This window comes from Sorex araneus, chromosome 8 (genome assembly GCF_027595985.1).
Source record: "Sorex araneus isolate mSorAra2 chromosome 8, mSorAra2.pri, whole genome shotgun sequence".
Classification (NCBI taxonomy): Eukaryota; Metazoa; Chordata; class Mammalia; order Eulipotyphla; family Soricidae; genus Sorex; species Sorex araneus.
The window spans coordinates 51,929,644-51,955,730 of record NC_073309.1 but is presented as its reverse complement, the minus strand read 5'-3'; the positions used below and the strand labels follow the sequence as shown (position 1 = coordinate 51,955,730).

At 55.4% G+C, this 26,087-nt stretch overlaps 2 protein-coding genes across 2 annotated transcripts; one reads left to right on the top strand and one right to left on the bottom strand.

The window, feature by feature from the left end:
• Window positions 1-1,384: 1,384 nt before the first annotated feature.
• On the top strand, window positions 1,385-10,190 carry KDELR1 (KDEL endoplasmic reticulum protein retention receptor 1). The gene is made up of 5 exons (XM_004619800.2): window positions 1,385-2,160; window positions 2,792-2,892; window positions 3,473-3,631; window positions 8,146-8,398; window positions 9,445-10,190. The coding sequence occupies exons 1-5, from the start codon at window positions 1,503-1,505 to the stop codon at window positions 9,477-9,479; spliced, it is 1,206 nt and encodes a 401-aa protein (XP_004619857.2). The 5' UTR covers window positions 1,385-1,502; the 3' UTR covers window positions 9,480-10,190.
• A 3,572-nt stretch (window positions 10,191-13,762) lies between these two features.
• Window positions 13,763-24,905, bottom strand: SYNGR4 (synaptogyrin 4). The gene is made up of 4 exons (XM_004619722.2): window positions 24,765-24,905; window positions 16,930-17,167; window positions 14,325-14,461; window positions 13,763-14,002 (listed from the first exon to the last, which is right to left on the bottom strand). The coding sequence occupies exons 1-4, from the start codon at window positions 24,855-24,857 to the stop codon at window positions 13,763-13,765; spliced, it is 708 nt and encodes a 235-aa protein (XP_004619779.2). The 5' UTR covers window positions 24,858-24,905.
• Between the last annotated feature and the right edge of the window lie 1,182 nt (window positions 24,906-26,087).

Sequence of the window (26,087 nt, the reverse complement as noted above, 5' to 3'; positions counted from 1 at the left end):
TCCAGTCTCCTCCCTCAGGCCTGGGGTTCCAGTTGTCCAGCCTCCTCCCTCGGAACCGAGGCTCCAGGTGTCCAGCCTCCTCCCTCAGAACCGAGGCTCCAGGTGTCCAGCCTCCTCCCTCAGACCCGGGGCTCCAGGGGCCCAGCCTCCTCCCTCGGACCTGGAACTCCAGGTGTCCAGACTCCTCCCTCGGACCTGCAGTTCCACCTCAACCCCTCCTCCCTGAGATCCAGGGGTCCAGGCACCTAGCCTATTCCCTCAGACTCAGAGGTCCACCCTGAGGCCCCTCCCTCAGACCCTGAGGTCTTCCCCAATCCCTCAGGTTCAGTGGTCCAGGCTCCCAGCCTCTTCCCTCAGACTTGGAGGTCCATTTCCCCAACCCTCCTACCTCAGACCCAGAAGTTAAGTCCCTTCCCCCTCCTCCCTCAGACCCAGAGCACCAATCCCCCCTCCTTTATTGAAGGGTTCACCCCCTCCACTCAGCCTCCCTCAGACCTAGGGTTCCAGTCCCCCTCCCTCAAACCCAGGGGTCCAAGCCCTCAGCCAGCCCCCTCATATCCAGGAGTTGGGACCCACTTCCTTGGAACTTTGGGTCCCATCCAGCCCCTAGTCTGTGTCTTGCAGAGCAGATGCCCAATCCCCCTCTGACCTCTGTCTCTCCCCTTCCAGGAATGCCAGACCCCTCTCCCCCCATTCTCCCAGACCCTGAGGACCCACAAAGCCTACTCACAGGCCAGCCAGGAGCCCCCACTCAACAGTACTACCTTGTACCTGGCTTTGCTGGGGCGCCGGGACCCCCTCTCTAGCAGGAGAATGGGAATATGCTGCTAGTCTTGAGGACCCCTTAGGGGCTGGACTCTGAGAGAACTGATGCAACTTTCCTCTGGGTGACACTCATGACAATGGAGGCCGGTCCTCCTGATAAAAGAGGGGTACACGAGATACCAGTTTCCTCTTGAGAGCTAGGTGCCTGAGGGTGATGTGTGTGTCGAACTTGTGACAGCTGAGGCTGGTGTGTGTAGTGGGTCAAGTTGTGAATCCCCAAAAGGTCATCAGGCTTGGAGGAAATGGAACCAGGATTATTTGGGGACCGACAGTTACTTGGTGGCAATGGTCTGAGGGAGAAAAAACTGGAGGTCTGCACTCCTGGGTGTGAGGGAGGAGGGTGGGGTGGCTGCACTCCTGGATCTAGGGGAGGAGGTTGGTATGTTTACACTCCTGGGTGTGAGGAAGAAGGTTGGGGTGTTTACACTTCTGGGTCTCAAGGAGGAAGCCAGGTGCCTGGGCTTCAGGGTCTGGGGCAAGAGGAAGTGAGGTTTGGACTCCTGATCTGAGGGAGGGGGCTTGGGGTCCGGAGCCCCTTAGTCTGAGGGAGGAGGGGCTGGGGAGTCTGGATTCTGGGTCTGAAGGGAGGAGGCTGAGGGTTCTGATATCTGGGACTTGAGGGAGGAGGGGCCGGCATGGAGTCTGAGGGAGGAGACCCCTGAGTCTGAACGAGGCTGATGATCGCTTCTCTGTCCTATGGGTGCGACGGAGCTGGACGCCCGTTGCAAAGGGGTCAGCTGCCAGCCCAGCCTCTGAGTCCGGCCGAGATTCTTAGTGTAGAGACTGGGCTGCGACCCTTACAGAGGCACAGACTGCGCGGGGGCAGGGGCTGGCAGGAGGGCCGCTGTAGATGGCTTTGGCAAAGGGACCGTCCGAGTCCCGCACTCCGCACCCCGCCCCTTACTCCGCAAGCTCCTAGTGGGCGGCCTGCGGAGCGCTTCGGGAGCGGGTTGCGCACACCCGCGGGTGCCGGGAGGGGGCGCCGGCGAGCAGGACTCCGCCCTCGGGGCGGAGCCTCTGGCGTGGGCCCCGCCCCCTGTCGCCCGCCTCCCTTTTCCCGGCTCCGGCTCGGCCTCCAGCTCCCGCCTCGGCTCCCCCTCCCAGAGGCCCCTCCCCGGAGCCGAGCCCACCCAGGGCCCCCGCCGCCGCTCCCCTGCCCAGCCGCCCGGCCCGAACAGCCTCCCCGGGGGGCAGCCCCCCGTCCGCCTGCTTCCCTCCAGCCCAGCCCTGCCAGATCCCCCACCATGAATCTCTTCCGATTCCTGGGGGACCTCTCCCACCTCCTAGCCATCATTCTGCTGCTGCTCAAGATCTGGAAGTCCCGCTCGTGTGCCGGTGAGCGCCCCGCTGGGGAGAGGGGGGTCGGGGCCGGGGGCCGGGGTCGGGGGCGGCCCGGGTCGGGAAAAGGTTTGGAGGCAGCGGAGGGAACGGGTCCCTCCCCGCCCCCTCCGCCCCTGCGGGCCGGGAGCCCCCTTCCGGGGCCCGGGGGGTCGGCTTCACCCCCTCTGTGTGCTGGGGGTGCCAATAGTTGGGCGTGGGGGTCCCCGGGCCCCCTTGCCCTCTCCGGGCGGCCCGGGTTCCGGGAGCGGGAGCCGTCGCAGCCCGGGGAGGCGGCCGGGAGTTGGTGACGTGGACCGCGGCGTCCAGGAAGGGGCATGAGGGACGCGGCTGGCGTGGGGGGAGGGATGAGGTCAAATGGGGCCCGCCCGCGGCCCCACCTCGCTTCCGAGGGTGGGAGGACCCCGAGAGGAGTCGGGGCGGCCGTGAGGCCTAGCCGGGACAGAGCCTCGGGCTGGAGTAGCTGCCGGGCCGGGCTGCCCCCTGGCTGTGGGCCTGGGAACGGGGCCCAGTCCCTGCGGGTCGGGCCGGGCCTGGGGGAACGGCGGCGCCCCCCAGCCCCCGGCAGCGCCCACGCATGGCTCGGATTGTTCTCCATGTGCCCCCCACCCGTGCCGCTGCTCCGCAGGGATTTCGGGCAAGAGCCAGGTCCTGTTCGCCGTGGTGTTCACTGCCCGCTACCTGGACCTCTTCACCAACTACATCTCACTGTACAACACCTGCATGAAGGTAACGGCCACTCCCTGCCTTTCTGGGCCTGGTGGGTCGGGGGGACACGACCCTGTGCTCCCCAGCAGCGGGCTAGGGCAAGAGCCTAGACTCCTGGATCCGAGGGAGGAGGCTAGAGGCCTGGACTCCTGGCTCTGAGGGAGGAGGCTGAGGATCTGGACCTTCAGTTCTGAGGGAGGAGGCTGGGGATCTGGGCTCCTAGGTCTGAGGGAGGAGGCTGGGGATCTGGGCTCCTAGGTCTGAGGGAGGAGGCTGGGGATCTGGGCTCCTAGGTCTGAGGGAGGAGGCTGAGGTCTGGCTCCTGGGTCTGAGGGAGGAACCTGGGGATCTGGATCTTTGTGTCTGAGGGAGGAGACTTGGGGGGCTGGACTTTTGGGTCTGAGAGAGAAGGCTAGAGGCCTAGAATTCTGGGTATGAGGGAGGAGGCTGTGATCTGGACCTTTGGGTCTAAGGGAGGAGATGCTGGGGGTCTGGGTTTCTGGATCTGAGGGGGAAGGGACTGGGGTCGACCTCTTGGAGCCCACCCCAGGCACACGCTCCTCTGTGAGCTGCAGCGCCTCCACCCTGGCCGTCTCCACAGGTGGTCTACATCGCCTGCTCCTTCACCACGGTTTGGATGATTTACAGCAAGTTCAAAGCTACATATGATGGCAATCATGACACGTTCCGGGTGGAGTTCCTCGTTGTCCCCACAGCCGTCCTGGCCTTCCTGGTCAACCACGACTTCACCCCTCTGGAGGTAGGCAGGCTCTCCGCCTGGCTGGTCAGCTGCTTATCCGCCAGCGGCGGCGGCCTCTTCGAGCCAGTGTCTGTAGGGCGTCACCCCGACGTGAAGATACTGCCAGCCTCCATACTCATTCCCTGCCTGTCCCACATATGTGCTTACCCCCCTCAGAGCAGCCCTCTCCCACTGGGAAATGGGGGCTCAGAAAATTGCATCTGGTTTTTAGCCCCTTCTGGTTCGCAACTGTGAAACATCGAAAAGTCTCGGGTGTGCCAGGTTTGTTGGTGCATTGCTTGGGTCTGGGGGGCCAGCTCTGAGGCCCAGAACTGCTCAGTTGTTTTTTTTTTTATCTTCGATTGTGACCTTTGTTCCTCTGTACCTCCAAGTTCCCTGGCCCTGGTGACTGTGCATGGGCCCCTAAGCACCAAACCAGAAGTAGTCCCTGGATACCTCCAAGGGTGACCCTCAAATACAAACAAAACCGGGGGTACAAGAGACAGCTCAGTGAACTGGAGCCTGTCCTTGGCATGAGGAAGTCCCAGTCTCCGGCAACTTTTGATCCCCTGAACACTTTTGGGACTCACCCCTAAGTACCACCAGATGTGGCCCCCGAATAGCAGAAGAAAAACCAGGATCCTGTAAGCAGAAGGCGGGCACCCTAAGGCTACCTCTGCCATAGACTTTGGCAGAGCTTCGGAAGCCTCCAAATTCTTTGCGCATCAGTTTCCTAGGGTGTGGGCTGATGACTTCTGGTTTCTGCCCACTTTGGTTCGGCGCTGGCATGAGGAAGATGGTTCTGATGGTGGGTCGCTGGCTGGGTTGATGGGTACTGCCCAGCCCCTTTTACTGCTCTGCGTTAGCTGCAAAGGTTTGGTTGCACGGGGGAGGGAGGGGGCTGTAAATAGTCCCCCAGAGGAGTTTTGAGAGGGTCTGTGTTGTGCCTCTGGTCTCCTGCCCCGACTCAAAGCCACCACTCGGAAGTTTCCTGAGAGAACTTTACATGTTTCACTTGACCACAGATGTGTGCGTACCTGCATATATCTCCAGTCTGTCTCATTTTCATTCTGCTTATTTTATTGCTTTTTGGGCCACACCCAATTGTGCTTAGGAATTACTCCTGGCTCTCTGCTCAGGAGTGAGCCCTGGCGGTGCTGGGGATTTGGACTGGGATTTTGGTCACCTTGCTGCATACAAGACAAGTGCACCTGTGCTGTCTCTCCAGCTCTTATTTTATGTAATTTGGTTTGGGGGCCACCTCTGGTAGTGTTCAAGACTTAATGCTTGATTTTCTGCTTGGAAGGCTCTCCTGGCAGTGCCCTTGGAACCATGCAGTGCTGGGGATTGAACCCAGAGTTCTGGCATGTAAAGCACCTACCTATTGAGCTGCTATCTCTCAGGCTCTATTTCTAGATTTAAGAAAAAAAATTTTGAGGACCTGGAGTGATAGTACAGTGGATAGAACCCTTTCCTGGCAGACAGCTGACCCTGATTCGAGCCACAGCACTATATGGTTCCCAGAGCCCTGCCAGGTGTGATCCCTGAGCACAGAGCCAGAAGTAAGACCTGAGTACTGTGGGTTTACCTCCCCCATTCAGATTTTCTTTTTTTTTCAGGCTGTAGAGTTCGTCAGACACTTGTCTTGTGCATGACTGACCCTAGTTTGATCCCCGGCACTACATATGGTTTCCTGAGCTCAGCCAGGAATAAGCCTGGAGCTTAGCTGATTGTGCCTCAAATGACCCCCTCTCCCCCAACTTTTTTAATTTTCATGCTGGAGAATAAATTCAGCACCTCATGCATTCAAGGCATGTACTCTACTACTTTTGTTTTATTTGGGGGCCACACCCCGCAGTGCTCAGGGCTTCCTCCTGGCTCTGCGCTCAGGGATCATTCCTAGCAGAGCTCAGAGGACCATATAGGGGACTGGGGATGGATCCCGGGTCAGTTGTGTGCCCTATCCATTGCACTATCTCTCTGCTCCCTGGTAAGAACTCTGTTATTTGAGCTATCTCCTTACGGCCAACTCCTCCTTTTTTTTTTCTTGCAGGGGTGGAGGGGATGGATTTGGGCCCACACCCTATGCTGCTTGGGTTATTCCTAGCTCTGTAGTTGGGGGTCATTCCCAGTGTCTCTTGGGGGACCGTGTGGTGCTGGAGATTGAACTGGAGTCATCACATGCAGGCTGAGCCCCTAGCCCCTGTACTGTCTCTCAGCCTCTCCCTAGCCCTTTATACCCCTGTTTTAGCTGTGTGACCTTGAATCATACACTGAGCCCTAGGCCCTTAGTCTCCTCATCTTGTAATGGGCTAATGCTGGGACAACCTCAGTGGGTTCAGGCAGAGCCAGTATATCTTCCTCTGTTCCCTCATTCCTTCCTGTCTTTCCTCATCCCTCCCCACTCCATCCCTCCTTCCCTCCCTCTCTTCCTTCCTTCCTCTCTTCCTTCCTTCCTTCCTTCCTTCCTTCCTTCCTTCCTTCCTTCCTTCCTTCCTTCCTTCCTCCCTCCCTCCCTCCCTCCCTCCCTCCCTCCCTCCCTCCCTCCCTCCCTCCCTCCCTCCCTTCCTTCCTTCCTTCCTTCCTTCCTTCCTTCCTTCCTTCCTTCCTTCCTTCCTTCCTTCCTTTCCCTTCCTTTCCTTCTCCTTCCTTCCTCCCCCTCCCTTCTTCCTTCCTTCCTTCCTTCCTTCCTTCCTTCCTTCCTTCCTTCCTTCCTTCCTTCCTTCCTTCCTTCCTTCCTTCCTTCCTCACTTCCTCCCTCCCTCCCTCCCTCCCTCCCTCCCTCCCTCCCTTCCTTCCTTCCTTCCTTCCTTCCTTCCTTCCTTCCTTCCTTCCTTCCTTCCTTCCTTCCTTCCTTCCTCTCCCTTCCCCTCCCTTCCTTCCTCTCCCTTCCCCTCCCTTCCTTCCTCTCCCTCCCTTCCTTTCCCTCCCTCCCTCCCTCCCTCCCTTCCTTCCTTCCTTCCTTCCTTCCTTCCTTCCTTCCTTCCTTCCTTCCTTCCTTCCTCCCTCCCTCCCTCCCTTCCTCCCTCCCTTCCTCCCTCCCTCCCTCCCTCCCTCCCTCCCTCCTTTCCTCCCTCCCTTCCTCCCTCCCTCCCTTCCTCCCTTCCTTCCTTCCTTCCTTCCTTCCTTCCTTCCTTCCTTCCTTCCTTCCTTCCTTCCTTCCTTCCTTCCTTCCTCCCTCCCTCCCTTCCTTCCTTCCTTCCTTTCCCTTCCTTTCCTTCTCCTTCCTTCCTCCCCCTCCCTTCTTCCTTCCTCCCTCCCTCCCTCCCTCCCTCCCTCCCTCCCTCCCTCCTTCCGTCCCTCCCTCCCTCCCTTCCTTCCTTCCTTCCTTCCTTCCTTCCTTCCTTCCTTCCTTCCTTCCTTCCTTCCTTCCTTCCTTCCTTCCTTCCTTCCTTCCTTCCTTCCTTCCTTCCCAGTGACAGTTCCTAGTCCCAAGCCTGCCGCAGCCAGGGTTAAGAAGTGGGTTATGGCCATCTTGAGGGGATGATGGTCCTCTAGGGAGCTGGCTGATGTGCCAAGGCAGGGAGAGGGGGACAGGCAGATGGGACAGTGTTCTTGGGGAGAGCTGTGGTGAGGGTGCGTGCACTTGCTGTGCAAGTGTGGGCCAAAGCGCTATAGTCCAGAGCGGAGAGCAGGAGTTGGAGATGTGGCTGGTTGGGAGGGCCAGAAGCTTCAGCTCTTGAATCTCACTTGCTTCCAGGGGAGGAAAGAGGTTGTTCAAGGCGGGGCAATGCTCAAAGGCCAAGTGCAGGCTGGATTTCCCACCCTGGGTTTTGGGCCTCCCCGGACAATGCCCAGGGCCTATTCCTGACTCTGTGTTCAGGCCGTGCCTGGCAGTGCTCTGGGGAGCATATGGGATGCTGGGGTCATCATGGTGGCTTCAGCCCGTGCAAGGCAAGTGCCGGACTCCGTGCTGACCCTCCAGCCCTTCCTGGAGGTTTTAAGTCAGGGACTAGCCAGGTCTGATTCATGTCTCTAAAGAGAAGTCATCTGACAGCCCCACTGGGGCAGGAGAATCACCCCCAGTTTCAAGAGAGGGGTCCCGGGTCTCTGGACAAAGCCAAGATTCTCACCTTATCTCTGCTCTTTGGAGATGTGTCTTTTACTTTATTTATTTTGCTTTTTGAGTCACACCCGGTGATGCTCAGGTGTTATATCTGGCTCTGCACTCAGGAATTACTCCTGGCGGTGCTTGGGAAACCCTTTGAGATGCCGGGGATCGAATCTGGGTCGGCTGCATGCAAGGCAAATGCCCTCCCCACTGTCCTGTCGCTCCGGCCCTGAGATATGTCTTTTCAAAAGGCTCCTGAGCCCCGACTTTGTCCCTCCCAGTCCTCCTGACTTTGATCCTGCCTCCTTTTGCCCCTCAGGGCCTCTGTTTGCCCATCTGGAGAATGGGGGTGCAGGTAATGGGCCTCCAGCTATTGGACGTGAGTGAGGGTGACCGGGCCAGGCATTGCGGGGCCAGTCGCATACGTCCTCTGTGGGGCGCCCGTCCCTTGGGCCCTCCTCCATCAGGTCCCTGTTGTTCACAGATTCTCTGGACCTTCTCGATCTACCTGGAGTCAGTGGCTATCCTGCCGCAGCTCTTCATGGTCAGCAAGACAGGTGAGGCTGAGACCATCACCAGCCACTACCTGTTCGCGCTGGGTGTCTACCGCACACTCTATCTCTTCAACTGGATCTGGCGCTACCACTTCGAGGGCTTCTTTGACCTCATCGCCATCGTGGCTGGCCTGGTGCAGACGGTCCTCTACTGCGATTTCTTCTACCTCTACATCACCAAAGGTAGCCCCTGGTCCACGCGCTGCCTCTCCCAGCTTTGTGGGGTGGGGTTTCGGATGTCCAGCCCTGGGCCTGGCGTTTCTGAGTGAGGTCCTTTGCAGAGACCCCAGGCCGTGTCTCCCGAGCCCCAGGGGTGTTGGGAGGTGAGGGCTGGGGCTCGCACGGCCTCTGGCTTTTCCCTTCCCAGGATTTTCCCTTTGCCTTCAAGATTTTGGAGCCGCCCTGTCTCCCCCACTGGACATCCTGGCTTTCCACCTGCCTAACCCTAGCCAGATGGTGGAGGTTCTTCCTCTGTGGATCAGAGTCTTGCCCCTACCAGCTAGATTCATTTATTCACTGACTCATTCATTCAGTCCACCCATCTCTCACACACCTTCAGGTGTTGGGGGGATGGGTTCTGGGGCTACTGCAGAGGGCGGAGGATGAGAAAGGGGTAAAGGTGGAGTAAGGAGTGACGGGGACAGATCTGGAGGACAGGGACAGGAAGTGACTGGGGCTGTGGTTGTGAGGGTCAGCAGGGCTCAGGGTAGACCTCGAGGAGATGCTATTCGGAGCCAAGACTAGAGAAAAAGGGGTTCGTGAAAGGATGGGGCATGTGCCAATGGGGATATATCACCCATCTGCCTCACCTCACCTCGGGCCCCCAAGCTCCAGGGCCTTCTGGCTGGAGACTTTGGAGTAGAGAGGAGGGCTGTTGCTGGAAGAAATGGGGCTTCCTTTCTTTTACCCCAGGGATACATCTCGCCAGTGGCCCTCTTGGGGGCACTCCTGCTGGTACTTGGCCAGCTGGTGGTTCAGTGCAAAGGCCCTGCAGTGCCGGGGTCCTGGGACTGAATCCATCCCCTGGCCCCGGGCCACCATTGTTCAGTCCCTATAATCAGCTCAGGCCTCCCCCGGGTCCCCAGGGGTGATCTCCCCGGTTTGGAAAGGAGTGCCCCCTCTTTGTGCCTCTGCCCAGCCCAGCCCAGGGTCTGAGGTCCGCTGTGGGTGCTGTGCAGGGCTTCCTTACCTGGGCGTGGGGTGACACTCCCCCTTTTCTCTCTCCTCAGTCCTAAAGGGGAAGAAGCTGAGCCTCCCCGCTTAGTCCCTGGCCGTCCCAGAGGCAGACCGAGGCCACACAGACAGACCGGCGCCTTCTGCTCCCCGCGCGATGGTGACTTTTTAAAAAAAAGAACAACCTCTCCCCACGCTCCATCCCCCCTCCTGCCGGCTTTCAGGGGGTGGTGGAGGACCCACATCTTGGGGAGCTCAGGACCTGGGCTGTTTGTAGTTTTTTGCCTTTTAGAGAAGAAAAAAAAAGATCTTTCCACGATTTAGTTTTTTTCTGACGACTTCTTTTCTCTTCTAGCTCCCCTCCTTGTCCCTCTTTTTATAAACTGTTTCCGAGTGCCCTGTGAGGTGGGGCTGGGTTGGAGACACCCCTCAACATACAGTCCCTTCTATTCCCTCTTGAACCCCCAGCCTCCCAGCCTCAACAAATTGTCCAGCCCAAAATCTGCCTGCCTGACCTCCCACCAGGCTGACAGCGAAGCCACCGCACCCCCAAACTTCTGGGCCCCGGAAAGGGAGTTGGGGAGAGTCGGACTCCCCTGATTTTTCATAATAGATTTTTTTCTCTCTCCAGAGTTTGGGTTCTTTGGTCTACTCCTCTTTTTTTTTTTTTTTGCAATTTTGGGGGTTGCGGGGCCAGGCACAGGCAGGGGCTGGCCTGAAAGTCCCTGCGGCTTTGCCGCCATGTTTTTGTACAGAACTGATGGTTGATTCTTTGTTCTCTTGAATAAACCAAGGAAAATGATGCCTCTCTTTCGCTACGCGTTGCCCCCTGTCTTTGGAGTTTATGGGGATTCCTCTGCCCTGGCCCCCATCTCTGCTTCTGTTTTATTCCATCAACTGTCCATGAGTAACCAGTAAGATGCAAATTGGGGTTCCTTTGTCTTGGCTGCACCCTGACTTCTTGGCTCCATTGGGAAGAGATGTTAAGAGTTAAAAAGAAAAAATCGCCGAGATTCTTCTTCCCTTGGCACAGAACTTTCAGACACTTCTCCTGGGCCAGGGGGATCATAGAAAACCTTTCAGAGTGTGTTCCTAAAGTCACTCACAGCAGCATGAGTGATCCCCCAACCACCCCTTGACATTTGGTCAAACCACTCTTTTTATAAAAGGAAATGATCCCCAACCTTTCAACATTAGATTTCCACATTGAAATCTGGATGTCTGGCTTCTTTTGAAAAAACAAAACAAAACAAAACAAAACAAAAAAAAAAACCATCCGTCTGACAATGCCGGGCCCTCATTTTGAGGTGATAGCAGATGGCAGAAGCTGAATGGCTGGATGGGCTTTTCACAGGCTCCCTGGGACTTGGCACCATTCATTATCAGGCGGACACTGTTGGTTTGGGCTTTTGTGGATGAAAAGTGAAACATCTGCCAGATGGTCCTCGCCGCTGGCCCGGGTTGTTTCTTGTGACACCTCCCTGGTCTGGGACCATTTCTTGAGGTTTCTACCTATTTTTTTTTTTCTTTTTGGGTCACACCTGGTGATACGCAGGGCTTACTCCTGGCTCTACACTCAGGAACCACCCCTGGCGGTGCTCAGGGGACCATATGGGATGCTGGGAATCGAACCCGGGTCAGCCGTGTGCAAGGCAAACGCCCTACCCGCTGTGCTATCATTCCAGCTCCCTCTTTTTTTTTTTGCCTTTGGGGTCACACCTGGCTCTGCACTCAGGAATAGCTCTTGGTGGTGCTCGGGGGAGCATGTGGGATGCTGGGAATCAAACCCGGGTCAGCCTCGTGCAAGGCAAACGCCCTTCCCACTGTGCTATTGCTCCAGCCGCTCTATCTACTTTTTCTGACCTTCTCCTGCCTTCTGTTTTCTTCAGAGTTTGGTTCTGGAAGCTTCCAGAGGCTTCTAGGAGCTGGTATGTCATAGCCATGTCCCCAGTGCCAGGTTTAGGTGCCCCTCCTGACAGAGGAGAGCTAGGCTTGGGGGGAAGGGCGCAGATTTGGGGATCTTTCTGTCCATTTTGATACCACAACTGGAGTGTGAAATCACTTATGGGGTTTTGATGGTTTTTCCCTCTTGGAAGCTAAGGGGAGTTTTGTCCAGAAGCCTGATTAGGCAAACGCAGGAGTAAGGCTGGGGTTGGGTTTGGGAGGTAGCATCTCTCAGAACATGGTCTGAAAACCATGAGGAAGTCTGCTCTGAGTCTTTACTTTTGCAGCAAACTCAGCCCATCCCTGGAAATATGAGGGTACATGCCAGGCATCCAGCTGGTCAGCGGGGTCGGGAAGGGAGTGGGCTCAGGATCCCTTCTTCTCCCCACCAGCACATGCCCACTCCACCATGCTCTTGCCCTGCCCTCCTGATACCCACTTGTCCCCATGCTATTTGTTTGGGAGGTCACAACGGCGATGCTTAGAGGTTACTTCTGGCTCTGAACTCAGGAATTACTCCTGCTTTGCTCAGGGAACCCTATGGGATGCCCGGATCAAACCCAGGTCGGCCACATGCAAGGAAATCGTACTATTGCTTCAGCCCCTCCATGCTATTCTTTTTTTCTTTTTGTTTTTTTTTTTCGCTGAGGGGAGCACCACACCCAGCTGCGTTTTGGGCTTATTCCTGTCTCTCTCCCCTCAGAGGTCACTACTGATGGGGCTCAGGGGACCCTGTGCAGTGCTGGGGATAAAGCCTGGGTTGGCCATGTCTTGTCTTTCTAGCACCTCCAATGTGGATGTTCCTACATCCACAGAACTGGGTGTCTTTGACACCCAGGAAGCCTCAAGAAAAGGCACAAGAGGCCCAGGGGGGCAGCTCAGAGCACTGGATGCTGGACACATGCTGCCCATAAGGGTGGGGGCCTGGGTTTGACTCCACACTGCATGGTCCTCTGAACACAACTAATGGGGTCCTTCTAGAACCCAGCATCACTGTACTGAGTAGTCCCAGTAGCCCCCAGATCCTATAAGCACTGCTTGGGAGGCCTCCCCGTCTCTCCCCCTACCCCACCCCCCTGCTCCCAAAGGCATGTGAAACTCTCCCTGGCATCCTGTGGCTCATGTCTGCACTGGCACTCATCTTGGGCCTCTGTGAGCTTGTTTGGCCTGTATTAACTTTGAATTTTTTCTTCTTTTGCTTATTTTTTGGGGGGGTCACACCTGGCGATGCACAGGGACTACTCCTGGTTTTGCACTCAGAAATTACTCCTGGTGGTGCTCGGGGGACTATACGGGATGCTGGGAATCGATCCCTGGTTGACCGGGTAAAAGGCAAACACCCTACCCGCTGTAACTGAATTTTTTTGTTTTGTTTTGGAATCACTACTCAGTGATGCTAGGGATTATTCCTGGCTCTTCACTCAGGAATTCCCCCTGGTGGTGCTCAGGGGACCCTGTGGTAATCAAATATGGTCGGCTTCTTGTAAGGCAAGTGCACTCCCCGCTGTTCTATCACTCTGGCCCTGAAGTGTTATAAATTTCTGTGTCTTTTGGGTTTGGGGGCCACACCTGGTGGTGTTCAGGGGATATTTCTGGCTCTGTGCTGAAGGGTCACTCTTGGGGGGGCCATATGTAACCAGAGGTTGTACCTACCCTAAATCCAGTCACCTAAACCCTGTGCCCATCTTCAGGGTAAAGAAAATCCCTTCAGGGTGCCAGAGCCATAGTAAAGCAGGTGGGGACGCTGGCCTTGCACGCAGCCACCGCAACCCAGAGGGGATCCCCAGCATCCCACACAGTCCTCTGAGCACTGCCAGGAGTGATTCCTGAGTACTAAGTCAGGAGTCACCCCTGAGCATTGTCAGCTATGGCTCCCCAAACAAACAAAAGAAAATCGCTTCCGGATGGACAAGTAGCACAGTGGGTAAGGCTCTGGTCTGCATGGTGGTTGCTGCAGGCTCAGTCCTGGGCTCATGGATAGATCCACCATGCCTGTCACCTGGGTCCCTTGGCCCCGTACCACGTGAAGGGACATGCACTTTGGTACCAGTGACAGGGCAGCTCCCAGTGTGAACCCTGGCTCCAGGTGTTTTTGTAGATGCAAGTGTTTCACTGGCACTTTTCATTTTGGTGCTGCCAGGGATCAAACCCGGGGCCTCACACATGCAAGGTGGTTGCTCGACCACTGAGGCTCCTTTCCAGTGCAGGACGTATGCGGTGAACTCATGCTGCCTCACCTGTACAGTGGGCCTCCCGGTGCCTCCCTCCCAGGGTCCAAAGGAGGGACTCGGGGAGTTTTCCCTCCCTGTCACCCCCTCTGGCCTCTGTCCCAGTGTAGCCCCGCCTCGGGGAGGAAGGACAACGTGGAGCAGAGGTGGCCAGCCCTCTGTGCTGAGAGGAGAATCTCTTTACTGCTGTGGAGACCAGTGGCTAGTCAGTATCAGGCATCATGGCGAGGCGGGGCCCCTTCGGAGTGGTCAGGTAGGGGGACAGGGCAGAGCTGGAGTATGTCAGGCTGGTGGGGCCGGTGGTGGTGGGCATGTTGATGGGGCTGGTGGGTGACGGTGGGGACAGGCTGGTCAGCACCACGGCCCCCTCATCCAGGGAGCGCTTGTAGGGGACTGGAGTGTCCTTTTGGAGGTCATGGAGTGCCATATAGGCCTGGAACATCTGTGGGCACACAAAGGCTGGTTTTAGGGCTGGGGGGATAGTCCAGGGGGTTGGGGCACTGGCCTTGCATGCATCTGATACCAATGATCCCCAACACTGTTCAGGGGCTCCTGTGCCCCACCAGGAGTGATCCTTGAGCACAGAGCCAGGAGTAAGTCTTGACCACCACCAGGTGATAGCCCCCCCCCCTGCCAAAAAAAAAAAAGGGCACCTTCTTTCCAATTTGCCCCAGATCACCCAAGGGACTACTTTGGGGGGTAGGGGTGGGTCCTATGCCCCTCCCCCTCCCATCCCCTGGCCTCTGCTCAGGGCACCTCCTCACCCAGACGAAGATGGAAAAGAAGCTGAAGGAGATGGCGGCCTTGGCGCTGCTGCTGCCCAGGAGAAATTCCTTGGGGGAGCGTTGCCACTGGTTGGCCAGGAAGCAGAAACCCACGAACCAGATGCCTGTCCACAGAACTGGGGGGGGGGCAAGAGGGCAGAGTGGATGGGCAGCAGCGTCAGGGACAGGACCTTTCTCTGTCACCCTCTACTGCTCCTACTCTGAATTCGTGTGAATGAAGCCACATCTGAATGCGAGCCGCCAGCGATAGGTGCCAGTATTTGAGTGTCAAACCGCAATCAAGTCCAATGCCATTAAAAAATTTCAGACCCTTGGGACTGGAGCGATAGCAGAGCAGGCAGGGCGTTTGCATTGCCAGGTGGCCGACCCGGGTTTGATTCCCAGCATCCCATATGGTACCCTGAGCACCGCCAGGAGTAATTCCTGGGTGCAGAGCCAGGAGTGACCCCTGTGCATCGCCAGGTGTGACCCAAAAAGAAAAATAAAATTCCAGACCCTCTACTGACAAATTTCACTTAGAAGGAGAGGGCCTGGATTTATTTTTATTTTTTGGTTTTTGGGTCACACCTGGCGATGCTCAGGGGTTCCTCCTGGCTTTGCACTCAGGAATTACTCCTGGCAGTGCTCAGGGGACCATATGGGATGCTGGGAATCAAACCCGGGTTGGCCGCATGCAAGGCAAATGCCCTACCTGCTGTGCTATTGCTCCAGCCCCTATATTTTTTTTAATTGTATTGGACTTGATTGCGGTTTACACATGGATCCCGGCACACACCACTCAGATGAGACTAATAATATCCAAGGCCAGGGAGAACAGGGGCCAGGAGGACTAATCAATGGTTGGAAGTTACCACAAGTGTGTGTGGGGTTAGGATAGGGAAGGGACCAATATAACAATAATAGTTGGAAATGATCACTCTGACAAGAACCAAGAGTTGAAAGTAGGTAAAGGAAGGGATATATATGATAACCCTTCCGTATAATGCAAACCATAATGCCCAAAAGGGGCGGGAGAGAGAGAAAGGAGAGAGAGAGAGAGAGAGAAGGAAGGAAGGGGGAGGGAGGGAGGGAGAGAAGAAAAGTGCCTGCCACAGCGGGGGTTTGGGGTTGGGGAGGGAAACTGGGGTCACCAGTGGTGGGAAATGTACACTGGTGAAGGGATGGGTGTTGGAACATGGTATGATTGAAACACAACCATGAACAACTTTCTTTTTTTTTTTTTTTGCTTTTTGGGTCACACCCAGCGATGCACAGGGGTTACTCCTGGCTCATGCACTCAGGAATTACTCCTGGCAGTGCTCAGGGGACCATATGGGATGCTGGGAATCGAACCCAGGTCGGCCTTGTGAAAGGCAAATGCCCTACCCGCTGTGTTCCAGCCCTACATGAACAACTTTGTAATTTTTTCTCTGTGATTCAATTTAAAACAATAATAGAACTTAAAAAACAAATTCAGGAGCCCCTCAGTGCTTTGGCCAGACTTGAAGTGCTAAGCCAGTTGCAGAAATATTCTGGACCTATTCTCACCAACTCAGGGCCACAAGTTGAGCCACTTGGGCAGAATATTTACCTCCCCACCCCCTCAACAGAAAGCTCCCCCCTGAAAACAAGTCTGCCCCAAGATGCTGCCACTGGTCTGAGGTGGGGAGGAAGGGGAGGTATGGGGTTAAGAGTGGAGCTCAGGGGATGGGTCCAAAGGCTGAACTGCACACTTTCTATTGGGGGGGGTCCCCAGGTCCAAGCCTAGGCAGGGCTTGGATCCCCTGAGTACAGAGCCAGCAGTAACCCATGAACTCTGCTGGGTATGGCCCCAAGTCAAACCAAACCAAAAGAGCTGAGCTGAGTCAGACGGAGGAGGAGCCTGGGGCCTGAGGGCAGGGGTGTGCACACATTTGGCTCTTACTGTATGCCCGGTGCTATCACTGTAGGGTGCTCAACTAAAGGACTTTGCTTGGACCTTTTAATCAGCAGCTGCATGCCTCATGCCATAATCTCTTTTTCTCCTCTATGAAACAGGAAGCAGAACAGGAGAGGGTGCTGAGGGGTCCATGAGCCAGGCAGTAGGGGCCCTAGACTCTGAACTTGATGTGGGGGAAAGGCTGACATTACATATGGTCCCCAAGCCCTGCTAGGAGTGAGCCCTGAGCAAAGCCCGATGTGGTCCAAACCCCCCACCCCCCAATTTTTAAAATAATGTACTTCACTTTCTGTCCTGCTCTGCGGGGACCTGTGGGGTTCCCAAGAAATGCTCTGGGAAGAAGGGAAGTGGAGGGGGGCTGGAGCGATAGCACAGCGGGGAGGGCGTTTGCCTTGCACGTGGCCAATCCGGGTTTGATTCCCAGCATCCCATATGGCCCCCTGAGCACTGCCAGGAGTAATTCCGGAGTGCATGAACCAGGAGTAACTCCTGTGCATCGCCAGGTGTGAGCCAGGAAGCAAAAAAAAAAAAGGGAAATGGGTACAAGCCAACAGTAGGGCTGGAGGGAAGGTTCTGGAACCTCCTGGGTCTAAAGGCCATGCCCTCACTTCCGGAAGGTGTAGCAGGGCAAGTCTGCCTGGATCCGGAGGGTGTGCCACGCCTCACCTGCCAGGATGAAGTCCAGCAGCTGAAAGGCTGTCCTGAAGCGGGTGCTGACCAGGGAGTCCTCATGGGCATCCAGGAGCATGAAGGTGAGGCAGCACAGGAAGGCCAGGAAGCCGGAGGCCACGGCGAAGCTGCAGGCTGTGCCATTACTGTCCAGCACGCAGTGTAGCTGGCTTGAGTCCGTCTTGTTCTGGTAGCCGTCGGTCAGCAAGGAGGAGAAGATGATGAGGGCGAAGACCTGTGAGTGTGGGGCCCGCAGGGACCAGAGTTGAGCTCAGTTTCCCAAACCCTATCTGAGCCCTGGGCTCCCCCAGCCATGTGTCCACAGGGAACCGCCAAGCCCTGTCTCCGCTGCCCCCCTTCTCCAGCCCAGGTCTGCATGTCCTCCAGCCTGACTCGTTAGCCCATCGCCCAGAGGCCCACAAGTGTCTGTGCACCCCCTGACCGACCCCACATGACTTTTCAGCACCCCCAGGACTGAACCCTACCCCGTCAATCTAGTCTTGCAGGTCCTGTGTTGCCTTGGTTCCCCACGGCCCCCTGCCTCACACATGCACCCCTTCAACACCCCAAACTAGCACAGCCCTCCAAATTCAGGTACCAACATCAACTGCTTCTCATCATGCCCCAGACTCACACCTCGCTCAAGGACCACTAGCAGCGCTCACGAGTTCTCTTTCCTGTTTTTTTTTCTTTTTTTCTTTTTGGGTTACACCCGTCGATGCACAGGGTTTACTCCTGGCTCATGCACTCAGGAATTACTCCTGGCGGTGCTTGGGGGACCATATGGGATGCTGGGAATCGAACCTGGGTCTGCCGTGTGCAAGGCAAACACCTTACCTGCTGTGCTATTGCTCTAGCCCCATCTCTTTCTTGTTTGGGGGCCACACCCGGCAGTGCTCAGGGTTTCCTCCTGGCTCTGTGCTCAGGCATCACTCCTGGCAGGGCTCAGGAGGCCAAAGGGTGCCAGGGATGCAACCTGGGTTGGCCGGTGCCTAAGTGCAGTCCTATCTCATCGGTTGCTTAATCAGTCTGTGAGACCTCCTCAGTGACAGAACATGATGGAGAAGGGAGGAGCATGGCCAGCACCTAGAAGCCCCTGACGTAAATCTCTTGGGTTTGAGGATTTTCTTTCCCAAGCAAGCACATCCCTGATGTGCATGCCTGGTCCCGATTGTCTACATTGACACCTGGCATCCCCACAGCTGCCCTAAGATGTGGGCCTCAATGATGACCCTGCTTTGAGAGTGAAACTGAGGCACGGAGGGGAATGAGAATGTGGCAGGGTGGGGCTGCAGCAATAGTACAGTGGGTAGGACACTGGCCTTGCACATAGCAGACCTGGGTTCTATCCCCGGCACCATATATGGTCCCACAAACCCTACCAAAAGTGATCCCTGAGCACAGAGCCAAAAGTAAGCCCTGAGAACTGCCCGGAGTGGCCCCAAAACAGAAAAAAAAAAAAGGTTTGTGCAGGGTTTAAGGTGCTTGCCTGGCATTCTGCCAACCCTGGTTCGAATACCCAGCATGCATGTAGTCCCCTGAGCATCACTAGGGGTCACTCCTGAGTAGAGAGCCAGGAATAGCCCCTTGAGGACCAGAGGGTATGACCCAAATCCTCCCTTCCTCGCCCACGACTCCTCAATATAAATGAGGTTTGCTAGCCTAGAGCCATATGAAAGACCAGGTTCAATGCCCATCACTGCAAGTCTTACTGAGTACACTGGGTATGTATGGGCCCGCCAAAACAATAAATTAAAATGTGAAAAGGAGGGGGCAGAGCGATAGTACAGTGGGTAGGGCATGCGCCTTGAACATGGCCAACCCAGGTTCGGTCCCCAGCATCCCATAAGGTCTCCTGAGCCCTGCCAGGAATAACCCCTGAGCTTCGCCAGGTGTGGTCCCCCTGGGGGGGAAATATATATATATGTATATATATATATACATATTTATATATGTATACACACACAAAAAAGATCTGAAGCATGCTGAGGATAAAGAGCACGGAGGCTGGGCGAACTGTATGTGCCAAGCACGATGCAATAGGGCTTCTTCAGGGATAGGGAGAAATCTCATTTGGGGGGCTGGAGCAATAGCAAAGCAGTAGGGCGTTTGCCTTGCACGCGGCTGATCCAGATTCGATTCCCATCATTCCATATGGTCTCCCAAGCATCGCCAGAAGTAATTCCTGAGTGCAGAGCCAGGAGTAGCCCCTGTGCATCGCTGGGTGTGACCCAAAAAGAAAAAAAATCTCATTTGGGGGCTCTGCTGGGAGCCGAGGCTGGGAAAGCAGGAGTCAGAGTTCTGGCAGCCTTGCTGCATTGGCGCAGGAGAAGCTCGATGTCTAATCTGGAAGTCTTGGAAGTGGAGGCTGGGCTGGAGAACAGGGCCTGGGTCCTGAAACACTGAGGGTACGATGAGAGCGCAGGAAGGGGTCAAGACAAGAGGCCTACTGATCTAAGAGATTGGTAGGCGGGCACTGGGGAGAAACTGAACTGACGGGGCCGAGGTCTGAGCTCTGGAAAAGCCAGTGATGTTCAGGACGGAAAATTGAAGTCGGGGATTGATTGACTATGGTGGTGCCAGCGAGAACAGGGCAGGAAGGGAAGGAGAAGGGAGAGCAGTCATTAGACGGTCAGCGCCTGACCAGGGTCCACGTGGGCCTCTCCGCTCTTTTCCCAGCATAACTCCAAGTCAGCGAGTGTGTGTGGGCAGAGGCAATAAGTGGGGCCTTCTTTTTTTTTTTTTTTTTGCTTTTTGGGTCACACCCGGCAACACACATGGGTTATTCCTGGCTCTGCACTCAGGAATTACCCCTGGTGGTGCTTGGGGGATCATATGGGATGCTGGGAATCGAACCCGAGTCAGCCGTGTGCAAGGCAAACGCCCTACCCGCTGTGCTATTGCTCCAGCCCTGAGTGGGGCCTTCTTTACTTTTATAAGGGGAGGCACAAGATGGACCCCTAACCCCCCCCCCCCCCCCCAGTTTCCATCCAGTTCCTCTCTCCTTGGCCTTATTTGCTTCCTCTTAACAACCAACCCCCACCCCAGTGAGTCCCTCTCTTGGCCTATCCCTGGAACATGAACCAAGGGAGTTTGCTTCCATTTCCCGTTTGGGGCAAGGAGCCAAGTTCCCTGAAGAGCAGTATGTGGAGCCCAGCTGAGGCCAGGAAGACCAATGGCTCATTTCTGAGTCCTGTTCATTGTTCCTGCGCCCCCATCCCCAACCCTTCAAGCCTCGCATTCCTCCTCACAATGGATGTCCCTAATTCATTTATTTTCATTGTACCTGCATATTCCCCCCCACCACCCCTCCAAGCTTCATGTCCCCACTCATAGTGAATATTCTTTTTTGGGGGGTCACACCTGGTGATGCACAGAGGTTACTTCTGGCTCATGCACTCAGGAACTACTCCTGGCAGTGCTGGGGATGGGATGCTGGGAATTGAACCTAGGTTGGCCACGTGCAAGGCAAATGCCCTACTCACCGTGCTGTCGCTCCAGCCCCACAGTGAATTTTTTTTCTCCTTTCTTACCTCTTCATTTTATTTATTTTTTTATTTTTATTATTATTATTTTTTTTGCTTTTTGGGTCACACCCGGCAATGCACAGGGGTCATTCCTGGCTCATGCACTCAGGAATTACCCCTGGCGGTGCTCAGGGACCATATGGGATGCTGGGATTCGAACCTGGGTCGGCCGCGTGCAAGGCAAACGCCCTACCTGCTGTGCTATCACTCCAGCCCCCTCTTCATTTTATTTTTATTTATTTATTTATTTTTGCTTTTTGGGTCACACCCAGCGATGCTCAGGGGTTACTCCTGGCTTTGCACTCAGGAATTGCTCCTGGCGGTGCTTGGGGGACCATATGGGATGCTGGGGATCGAACCCGGGTTGGCCGCATGCAAGGCAAACGCCCTACCCACCGTGCTATCGTTCCGGCCCCATTTTATTTTTATTTTTTAGTTTTGCTTGGATTCTTTTTTTTCTTAATTTAATCACCATACATATAGAGTTACAAAGTTGTTCATGATCTAGTTTCAGTCATATAGTGTTCCAACACCCATTCCTCCACCAGTGTACATTTCTCACCACCAATATCCCCATTTTCCCTCCCCGCCATTGTTGCCTAACTCTATGGTAGACAATCTCTCTCTCTGTCTCTGTCTGTCTGTCTCTCTCTGATCTGTCTCTCTGTCTCTGTGTCTCTCTCTGTGTCTCTCTCTGTGTCTCACAGTGAATATTCTTAATTCATTTCCTTCATAGGTAACACATGGAAGTTATCCAGAAAGAGCCAGATGTGATTGACTCTGCCAGTTGTGTGGCCTTGGGCAAATCCTTCCCCCTCCTCCCAACTCAGTTTCCCTGCTTTTCTCTGTGCTGCAAAAAGCAGGCATGTGGGGCTCAGGCCTTGGCCCTTGTGACTCACCCCGAGAGGAGAAAGTGTCCTCTGAAGGTCAGGTAGCATGGAGGGGGAGCAGAGTGCGGCCCTCCTATTCTGTGTGTGTGTGGGGGGGGTGCAGGGTCCAGTGGGACTGTCTCTCCAGTGGCCTCCCCAAATCTTGGGCTGTGTTGGGTGGGGGCTGGCCTGGGTGGGAGGGACCCTAGTCCTCTGCAGTCTGGGTCCAACCTCCTTCTATGCTGTCCCTGGACTCTCCGCAGGGACTCACCAGTTACGGCGCCAGCTGGCGGGCGGCAGTGAGGACAAGGGCACCAGCTGCCCAAAGCCTCCATGGAGGAGCGGGCCAGGGGGCAGGAGGGGAGGACGGGTGGGTGGGCGGATGGAGGCTGCAAGCAGAGTCCGTGACCACAGCGTCTGCCGTGCTCAGCAGCGCTCCCCGCCCCTGGCCCACACCAGTCCACACCAGCTGGGCTTTGGCTCCCTGGCCGCTTGCCCTTTCATTCCTGGCTTGGGAGGCCGGTGGATCCCATTTGGACCATCTGGGTATTGTCCTTGGGCAAGTCACTCAAGCTTTGGAGCCTCCGTTTCCCTTTTTGGGTCCAGCATCAGTGGGGCGCACAAGTGATCTAATATAGGGTCGTATTGAGGGGCTGACACTGGCCCAGGAGCTGGCTCTGCCATGTGGAATTTGTAATTCTCTTCCCCTGAGGTCACAAGAGGAAGGGACACAAATTGCCATCATCCCTGGTCCCCAAAACCCATCTCTGTCCTTGCTCACAGGTCACTGATGTCTCCTGATGACTATGGCTAGTTCAGGAAGGAAAGTAGCCTGCAGGGCTGTTTCTCATATTTCCCATCAGTTTCTCATATTCACTTTTTTTTTTTTGGGGGGGGTCAATCTTGGCGATACTCAGGGGTAACTCCTGGCTCTGTACTTAGGAATTACTCCTGGTGGTGCTTGGGAACCATATGGGATGCCGGGGATCAAGCCTGGGTCAGCCATGTGCAAAGCCTTACTTGCTCTGATCAGCATTGTAGCATTGTAGCACCGTTGTCCCATTGTTCATCGATTTGCTAGAGCGGGCACCAGTCTCCATTGTGAGACTTGTTGTTACTGTTTTTGGCATATCGAATACGCCATGGGTAGCTTGCCAGGCTCTGCCGTGTGGACAAGATACTCTCAGTAGCTTGCCAGGCTCTCCGAGAGGGACAGAGGAATTGAACTTGGGTTGGGCGCGGGCAAGGCAAATGCCCTACCTGCTATGCTATTGCTCCAGTTCCCGCTCTGGCCAGAACACTTGTTTATTGCTACCAACCTTCCAGTCCTGTGAGAGTAAGGGCCAACCCTTGATATGAGTGGGGACAGAGGGTGAGAGAAATCTTCTCATTTGCTCAAGGTCACACAGATGTACACGGTGACCTTGGAAATTATCCAACTGAATAGGCATTTAAAAAACTTTTTTTCTGGTCCACACCTGGAGATGCTCAGGGGTTACTCCTGGCTCTGTGCTCAGGAATAGCTTCTGGCAGTGCTCAGGGGACCATATGGGATGCCAGGGTTTGAACCCAAATGAGCCTCCTACAAGGCAAGTGCCCTACCCACTGGGCTATCTTTCTGGTCCCTGGGCATGTTTTTCTTCTACAAGTGGCTTTATTAATTTTTTTGGCTTGTTTTTGGTCACACCCAGTGATGCTTGGGGATACTCCTAGTTCTGCTCTTGGTGGTGCTCGGGGGACCATACGGGATGCCCAAGATTAAACCCGGTCAGCTGCATGTAAGGCAAAATCCCTATCTGCTGTACTATCACTCCACCATCAAAAACACACGCATTTTTTTTTTGCTTTTTGGGTCACACCCAGCGATGCTCAGGGGTTACTCCTGGCTTTGCACTCAGGAATTACTCCTGGCAGTGCTTGGGGGACCATATGGGATGCCGGGGATCGAACCCGGGTCGGCCGCGTGCAAGGCAAACGCTCTACCCGCTGTAATATCGCTCCGGCCCCTACACACGCATTTTTGAGACGACAAGTTGGTGCTGCCTAAACATTCCACCAGCACTGGCTAGACATCCCCCCTAAAATATGTCACCCCACAAGGGACAGCATATGGCTAAGCCACGATTTGGAGTCAGGCCTGCTTGATCCCGCTCAGAAGGTTCCAGAAGGGGGAGAGAGATGGTCTGGAACCTGCAAGGTGACTTTGGACTCCATGCTGGTTACCTGCTACTCCCCAAATCTCCTCAACAAGGGCTGGTGGGGGTGGCTCAGTGGGAAATCTCATGCCTAGCACACAGAAGGCCCTGGGTTCGTACTACTGTTCCGCACAATTTCACCACCTGCTGGGGCCTCAGTTTCCCATTCTGTCATAGGAATGTAACAGAGACTTCACAGAGTCCTGGCTCTGATCCCTCATGCCCCAGAGAAGCTATGAATAGACCATGGTCAGAAAGCAGTATTAGGGCCACATGAGGGTTTGATGTCCCTTGACTGTTGTGGGTGTGCAAATGAATGCACACAAAGCCTGGCCTGGCCAGCACTGGACACACTTGATACGCTAATTTCGCCTCCCATATCTCTCCCCAACTCTGGGAACCCCTTCTCTTCCTAAGGAAAAAGTTTCTGCTTTCTTCCTTGTCCCTTGTCTGGCAGGTGGAAAATGAATGGGCTCACCTGCCACAAAGCCCAGTTTGAATCCCAACTTTGCTTCTTTCCTTCTCCTTTTTGTTTTTGGGTTATACCTGGCAGTGTTCAGGGATCACTCCTCATGGTGCTCACGGGATCATATGTGGTACCAAGGATCAAACATGGGCCTGCTGTATGGAGGCAAGCACCTTACCCGATGTACTTTTATTGGGCCACACCTGGTGATGCTGGGTTATGCCTGGCTCTGGGCTCAGTGGACTATGTGGGATGCTGGGAATTGACCCTGGGTCGACTGTGTATAAGGCAAACCTTGACCCATTGTACTGTATCTCTGGCCCTATACTGTCTTTCTGGTTCCCCAACTGTTTTTTATTGTGGGACTGTAGCAAACACTGTCCAGTGGAACTTCCTGCCATGATGCAAAGAAAGAACTAGGCCTGGGAGCCATTTAAGCATGCAGTTTAAACACTGTGCTCAGGAATCACTCCTGGCAGGTGCTGGGGAGCAAACCAACATCAGCTGCATGTATGGCAAGTGCCTTAGTCCCTGCTCAGTTTTCTGATCTCAGGAAATGGGACTCACAGCATGGAAATTCAGAGAGCCTGGTTCTTCCTAGGAGAGTTAATAGGTGCTCAGAACAGCTCAGGGCTTACACTTAGATGCCCAGTTACTAGCTCCCTTGGCTTTTTTTTCCCAAGTGGCCTCTTCCAGCCTCTCCCCATAACTTTTCTGGGAGGTGAGAACTGTGTCCTGTCACCCCCAGGGCCGTGGGGTCACAGGAAGGCCTCACCCCTGCGAAGATCCGTCCAACCGTCTTTGGTCTTTTCAGGAACTGCACGGTCTCAGTGTTGGCCAGATCCTGGAGGCTTTCAGGAATATGCATAGTGGTGGCTTTGTTCCTGGGGCCCCAAGATGTGGCAGCAGGGATTTGGATGCTGGCTGCCAGGTGCTACCGTCTAGGTGCTCCAGGCTCACCCTGCGCTGTTGCTGTAAGACAAGATGGTGGATGTTGGAATCTAGGTGAGGGGGTGGGGGAAAGGGCTGCCAGAGCTCCCTGGATTAGGGGGAAAAGACTGGGGGTACTGGGGAGATCCCAGGAATGAGGTAGGCCAAGGGGTCTCTGTCAGGAAGTTCAGGACTCTGCGAGTGGGGCGAGGATGTTATGGGGGGGTCCCAGATATGGGGCACAGGGTTGAGAGGATTGCTGAGGACCCTATGAGTTGGGATACGGGTCATGGGGTTCCGGGGAATTCCAGAGGTTGGTGTCCAGGGTAAGGGAGCACATAGGAGTCTGAGAAAGGGACATGAGGGGATTTCTTTGGACCCCAGGAATCAGAAATATAGGCTTGAGGGGGCTGTGGGGTAAGGGGGCTTCAGGGCTCAGAGAGGTGGAGATGCAGAGATCTCAGGCAGGCCAGAGCAGGGATATTTTCGGGGGGGAATATACGCTGTCCCTGTCACAAGAGCCAGGAAACCATTAAAGGACAATCTACCCTTCGAGGATACACCTTCCAGAGAATGGGGGACCGGCAGGGAGAACCCATAGGAGGTGTGAACCTGAGGGATCCCCCTCCAGGGTTGGGGGCACGACAGGAGCCCTAATGGAAAACCCAGGAGTGGGCCTCAGAGTACATGTTAAAGTGGCTTAGTGATTGGGGGGTATTTTAGTAGACAAAGGGCTGCTTGTTAGAATCCAGCTTCATCTTCAGGAGCTCGAGTGCATCCCCTCAAGTTGAGGGGTCTGTCGTGTGTGTATGTGTGAGGGAGGGATCTCTGGGAATCAAGAGGCCGAGGATGCGCCACTCAGCTACCTTCTGAGAATCGGGCTCTTTCCTTTAAAGACCAGCAACAGGGGTGCTGGGGCTCCGGGGACGCTGCCTACTAGGCACCCCTCCTCTGGAGATCGGTGTGCTTGCCCTGGAGGCCGCTGTCCCTAGCGCCGCCCTCCCCTTTTGGTCCTTGGAGCCACCTCAGTCTTCTTCCCCTTCCGCTTTTTCCCGCCTTTTCACTCCTCCACAGGTGATTGGCTGCGTCCAAGTCCCGCCCCTCTCTCCCCGCCTCTTTAGAAGCGACAAGAGCCGGGGCGTGGCCTCCGCGGACGTTTGGTCGTCGG

What these genes read in the sequence shown, in the direction of transcription:
- KDELR1 (XM_004619800.2), top strand. Translation starts at nt 1,503, where the DNA reads ATGATCGCTTCTCTGTCCTATGGGTGCGACGGAGCTGGACGCCCGTTG. An exon ending in ACGACTTCACCCCTCTGGAG is followed by an intron (nt 3,632 to 8,145) that starts GTAGGCAGGCTC and finishes TGTTGTTCACAG; the next exon opens with ATTCTCTGGACCTTCTCGAT. An exon ending in CTACCTCTACATCACCAAAG is followed by an intron (nt 8,399 to 9,444) that starts GTAGCCCCTGGT and finishes CTCTCTCCTCAG; the next exon opens with TCCTAAAGGGGAAGAAGCTG.
- SYNGR4 (XM_004619722.2), bottom strand. Translation starts at nt 24,857, where the DNA reads ATGCATATTCCTGAAAGCCTCCAGGATCTGGCCAACACTGAGACCGTG. An exon ending in TTGGACGGATCTTCGCAGGG is followed by an intron (nt 17,168 to 24,764) that starts GTGAGGCCTTCC and finishes CCACACTCACAG; the next exon opens with GTCTTCGCCCTCATCATCTT. An exon ending in GCTGGACTTCATCCTGGCAG is followed by an intron (nt 14,462 to 16,929) that starts GTGAGGCGTGGC and finishes CCCCCCCCCCAG; the next exon opens with TTCTGTGGACAGGCATCTGG.